The sequence below is a fragment of the Amblyomma mixtum genome, chromosome 1 (genome assembly GCF_055824585.1).
Source record: "Amblyomma mixtum isolate Tamu chromosome 1, ASM5582458v1, whole genome shotgun sequence".
In the NCBI taxonomy this organism is placed as follows: Eukaryota; Metazoa; Arthropoda; class Arachnida; order Ixodida; family Ixodidae; genus Amblyomma; species Amblyomma mixtum.
Window position 1 is genome coordinate 250,208,551 of NC_143012.1, and position 6,000 is coordinate 250,214,550.

Sequence of the window (6,000 nt, forward strand, 5' to 3'; positions counted from 1 at the left end):
TACTGTGTACCCGTGGAGAGCTCTTGGAATTTTCTGCTTCCAGAAGTCATCGTTATCTAGATACTTGTCAAGTGGAACACCTAGGTATTTGGAAGGGACATGTGACCATTTTACACGTGGCTGAAGCGAAGGCGCTTATGCCCAGTTCCCTGGCCAAAGGCCCGCACATTTGTCCAGATTAACAACGCTATTGGTTTCATCACAAAACCTGCGAACAACCGACATCGCATGTTCTATGCTGCTGTGGTCGCTACAAAAAAAAAAAAATGCTACATCATCGGCATAAGCCAATACTTTAATTTCACATGCTTCCAGTTCAAAACCACTAATACAGTTGTTATTCATTACATTCCGACAAAGTGGCTCTAGGTACAGAGCGAAAAGTAGCGGTGGCAATGGGCAGCCTTGCCGCAAGGATGCACTAACGGCAATTCTGTCTGTGAGCTCTCCGTTAAAGGGGCTGCGAAACACTGCTTGGGGGGATACCGGCTATACTTCAGGTGGATTCTTTATGTCACACAGATGCTGACTTGAAAAGAATTACAGGAATCGATGCACAGGAACGGGAGTTATTCAATGAAGAAATTTGAAAATACAAGGAAACAAAACGCTGCCCTCAACTCGATTCTGGCGGGGCTTCCAACTCCTATTTCGCTCTCCCTATGACGGCACCTGGCGCAACCAATCAAAACAGCCTGCCAGAGTACGTCGCGGAAGTTTGCACTCCATGATTGCCTGCTCTCTGTAACTCGTTCTTACTGAGTCTGGCAGCGTCGTTTCCATGCCAGAGCCCCTGGTGGTGTATTTTTATTTTACTTGCTTTGCAGGGCTTTTATCTAAGACAAACAAGTTGTTTTTGCTGATCTAATAGAAAACGCAGACAGGTGACAAAATGTGTCTCTATTTAATCACACAATTTGCAGTATATTTACTGTTTGTCCAATCATCAAGCTCGCGCCAGGTGATGTCATATCCGCTGCTGAAACCCGCCACTGTGTGGGGACACCATTAGAGCCATGAATTTGTTTTTAGGAGGACATTGAAATATTAAAAAACGGAATATAAGCGGTATTACCGACGCTAATAGCGCCATTCTAACTCACTGTATGCGATCAACAGGCAAAACAGTCAACTAAGATTGTGTTTCTGGGCCCCTTTAACAACCAGATTCGTGGTACAGTTACTATAGGCCATTTTAACCCCTTTTAAAATAACCTGCAACACAGACATCTTCGAGGATTTTAAAAAGAATGTCATGGCATACACGATCAAAGGCCTTCTCTAAATCAATTTGCAACATTGCGACTCGCCTAAAGTCAGCGTTACAGCATTCCAGTATACCCCGAGTGACATGAATATTTGTGAAGATGGTTCGCTCTTGAATTCCAGGTGGGGACCAACCAAGATGTCTATAACTGACTGTAAACGTTTGGCTAATACTTTCATAAAAAATTTATAATCAAAATTAGTAAGCGTTATCGGCCAATAACCAATAACTTAAGCTGAGAAGGAGTGTCAGTTTTCGGTATAAGTACTGTATGTGCACGGGAAAATCACGGTGGTAAAATACCAATTCTAAATGACTCTTCATAAACGCGTTGTAAAATGAGAGCAGTTTCGCGTTTGAACCCCTTATAAAATTCCGCTCTTATCCCGTCAGGACCTGGCGATTTCCCCAAGTGGAGCTCATCAATAGCGTATTCCATTTCCGCTGTTGATAAGTCGGCAGACAGGATGTCGGTGTCTTCATTGGTCAGTCGGGGTAATATACTTAAAAATTCATCCTGAAAGGCCTGTGCATCCGCAGATTTGGAAGCGAACAAATCACGGTAATACTGACTGGAAGCCTTCATTATCGCCTTCCGATCGTCCGTCAGAATACCTTGTTTTCAATTTCTACGATATCTTTTTTCTGTCGTCAAATTTCGCCTACTGGGCACATAATCTGCCAGCAAGCGATCTGTTCGTGCACGGATTGCAGCTCCCTGAAACCTTGTTTGGTTTGGTCTGGTTTGTTGGGGTTTAACGTCCCAAAGCGACTGAGACTATGAGAGACGCCGTAGTGAAGGGCTCCGGAAATTTCGACCACCTGGGGTTCTTTAACGTGCGCTGACATCGCACAGCATACGGGCCTCTAGAATTTCGCCTTCATCGAAATTCAGCCGCCGCAGCCGGGATCGAACCCGCCCTGAAACCTTGTCACGTCGGTAACCTCAAGCTTTGCTTTAACTTCGTTGATATAGTCCCGGAGCTCTATTTTCTTCTATAATTAATTCTTTCAACATCTGTTTTAGGTTCTTTTCTTCAGCTTTTTCAGCGTGTTTGATTTCTACGGACCTTTCGATAGCCCTCATTTTGACATCAACTTTGAATTCCTCCCACTTTTTTGCCCAACTTTTTCTATAATTCAACCAAACTTTTTCTAACACGTTCTTTGTTTCTAAAAGAAACGTATCATTCTTTAATAATTTCGCATTTTTGCATTGAGCTTCCACAAGTCCCAGCTGAATTTCGCTTGAGGTGTCACGCTCTTTCCCATGGTGAATGTGACACTACAGTGATCGCTAAACGTAACCGGTTTGACGATGTAGTTATCGCAAATCGCCGCTAGCTCAAGGGAAACGTAAGCTGTATCTAGCCTAGCATGACTACGCCCTTGAAAATGTGTATAATGACGCCTCATTCCTCCCTTTGCAAACTGTGTTACGTCTTGAAGTGAATACTTTTCAATGTTTTCTTTCAAGAAAACAGCCCTTTCGCTTTCGGTAACCGCTGAGCATGATCGTTCATTTGCACTGAGTACACAATTGAAATCGCCCAAAAGAATGACAAGTCCATTGAATTAGATGTACGCACACAGTTCATGGAAAAACAAAAGACGTTCCCGCGGTTTTGTAGGAGCATACACACAGATAACTCAAAATTTCCTTCCCGTACAACAGATCACAAAGCACAAACTTTCCCCTCGTGCAACACACCACTGCTTGGGCCTCGATACCGAGACTGTTCTGAAAAAATTCAGGGCGAACTTTGGCTCTCTAAAGTGCTGCAAGGCGAAAGCTTTACCTGGCGCACTGTTTGTTTATTTTTTATTTTTTATTTTTCATATTTCATTTTTATCTTTGTTTCTGTTCCTATTTTTAGTTTTTTATTTTAATTTTTCATGCTAATTTTTTTTATTTTATTCTTCTTTGTTTCCTTATTTTATTGTTTTTGATTGCTTTAATTTTTCACATTTTTCATTTTGTACCTTTGTTCCTAATTCTTTTTTATTTTTATTTTTGTTCCTTTCCTTTTTTATTTTTGTTCCTTCCCTTTTTATTTTTTATTTTTGATATTTTCCCATTTTTATTTTTTATTTCTTTATTTTTAATTTTCATTTATTTTATTTTATTTATGAAACCAATGCATTCACTAGATGCGCCTTTATTCATGCTCAAACCTTGAGCCTTCGTGGCGGAGTGGTAGCGTCTCCGCTTCAAATGCCAAAGGCCCTGGTTCCATTTACAGCCACGACGCAGTTTCTTTCGTAGTAGTGTCGACGAAACGCGGATGAATCTGCCGACACGGCTGCTAACGACAGTATGAGGCATTAAAGGCTTTCGCCTTAATAAACAGAACACAGCCCGCTGATGTCCCCACTGCATGACTAGCACACACGTTATATCGCGGCTTGAATTGCGCAACCATAGCGTCTGTCGCGCTCTCTCTCTCTACCTTTGTTTCTTGTACTGCAAGAATTTCATGGTCTTCCACATACAGCAGGCGCCTTAGCTGACATTGTTTACGCCTAGCCGCTAGTCCACGCACGTTTAACGTGCCGCATTTTAATTTTGACGGAGGACAAGCCATGCTGAGAATCCTGAGCACGAAAAGATACAGATGTCTTACCAGGCGTACGCCTTACCCCATGAGAAGGGGCGATTAATCAGCGCTCCTTGCACTGCGTACGGGCGACGCGGACGAAGACCGAGACTCAGGCCCTTGGCCCCGGTGGCTCTGAGCCAATGGCGCTCAAGGCGTTGCAACCTGACCTCGGTGGAAGGTTGTGGAGGGGATGGCAACACCGTCTTGGCACGCTTAGCCGGGCCGAAGGTGTCATCTTGGTATGCCCTGTCATCCTGGACTGGCTCCGCTTCGGCGTTCATTGCAGACGCCTGGTCACTCATCGGCGGCGTTCCGGTCACGTTGCTCACATCATCGTGCTCGTTCGGCGTCCCGCTAGATGTTTTCATGTTTCTGTCGCAGACGCTTCCTTGTTCCCCAGACGCACTCTTCTTCCGACGGTCAGGGGCCGTCGTTTCAGCTCCATCGGTGCCCATTATATCCTCTTTATCATCAGTCTTCTGAGGCCGCCCCTATCACATTGGGGTACGTACTACGTACAAAGCCCTCACAGACATGACCAAAGGCGCGGCACTTATAGTGCAGCGAGGCGTCTGGCAGTCGCAGCGAATATGACCGCGTCTGCGACACCGGAGACAAACAGGAGCCCTACCGGGCACAACCACAAGGACGGAGCCCCCATAGAATTTGAAAAGATGCGGCAGCTCCTCCGCCGTGACCCCACTTTAAACACCATTCGAGTGACACGTGTTGTTGACTCCGCCGATTCAACTCCTGGAACATTCCATTCCTCATGCCGAATTTTCATCACTTCTCCAAACTCACTCAGGCCCTTCGAAGGGTTTCACTGGGTATGTGAAATGGCACCCCGTGAATCTTCACCTTGATCTCCTTCCGACAGGGGTCATTAATGGCACAGTAGCCACCTTTCACACTCAGGCCCCCGGCCTCAGGCACAGAATCCTTCGCCTTCTCGGTGCGGAACCTCACGAGCCAGAGGTGGCTCATCTGGTAAGGAAAATGCAGCTATCCTTAAGGACGCCGGCATCTTCTAATGGTTGACGAAAGTGCTCTGTTCGACACGGACGCTTCGAGGTATCACCGTGCAAGAAAACAAACGAACGCATACCTTCGTCAGCCGGCAGTGACGGTAGCAGAAAGCGATAACCAGGAGGTGGTCCAGAAACCGAATCATCCCAGCAAAAAAAAAAAAAAATGGCTGAAGGCTTAGCTTAGTTAAGCCTGGCTAGTTGTCAAAGCAATAACACCTGGCAGCGCTTGGTTCTGCTGGTAGTTTCGTTTCTCGAATTCGCGCGTAGCAGACGAACTCGCCAACTCTTATCTCTTGTTCTTCACGTCGCTGAGCCACGATGTCACCGTCTCGAATCACCACAATGCTTTGCTCTTTCTTCTTGGCTGTATACTGCACTCTTCTTTTAGCAAGCCGCTCTTCTTTCTGTTCCGGCGTTTCTTCCGCACGGCGTTTCCTCCTCTTGTGTTATATCGCTCCGCACTACTCATAGATTCTTCTTCGGCATTAAGTAAAACGAGATTAATTAAATTAATTGATTAATCAATTGATTCATTATTATTATTTAAATTAAATTAAATTAATGAGACAACTCGTCAATCGATGAGACGAGTTGGGCCCCAGCTCTCCTCTTGTCGTGACGTCACGCGGTCACGTGGTAGCGCGCCGCAGCTGCGCCGGAGAGAAGGATGAGCCTCCATCGATGAGAGGAGTTGGGCCCCCAGCTCTCCTCTTGTCGTGACGTCACGCGGTCACGTGGTAGCGCGCCGCAGCTGCGCCGGAGCGACGGATGAGCCTCCATCGATGAGAGGAGTTGGGCCCCCAGCTCTCCTCTTGTCGTGACGTCACGCGGTCACGTGGTAGCGCGCCGCAGCTGCGCCGGAGCGAAGGATGAACCTCCATAGATGGCAGAAAAGTGCAAGCAGTATTGCTTTCGCAATAAAAGATCGTTGCGACACCTCGCTCGGAGCGAGCCATTTCTGCGTCTGTCTAGCAGGGCAGCCAGAAGCAGAATCCCCACTCCGCCACACCAGATGGATGGTTTGGAATGAACAAAGGCGCGTCTAGTGAATACGTTGTTGTCTTAGAAGGGTGTTTTACATGTAATATGGGGTATATTAGTA

The 6,000-nt window shown here is 46.1% G+C and overlaps 1 protein-coding gene across 2 annotated transcripts in view; it reads right to left on the reverse strand.

Moving 5' to 3' along the window:
• LOC149371466 (protein lin-9 homolog) overlaps positions 1–4,945 on the reverse strand; it is a 53,695-nt gene extending 48,750 nt beyond the window's left edge. Inside the window, exon 1 of one of the 2 annotated variants that reach the window (XM_089565694.1) lies at positions 3,908–4,945. In XM_089565694.1, the coding sequence (XP_089421820.1) occupies positions 3,908–4,322 (415 nt within the window). In that variant the 5' untranslated portion in view covers positions 4,323–4,945. Of the gene's footprint in view, positions 1–3,891 lie in introns of both variants that reach the window. The other variant, XM_089565696.1, reaches the window with a different exon arrangement.
• Positions 4,946–6,000: the final 1,055 nt, after the last annotated feature.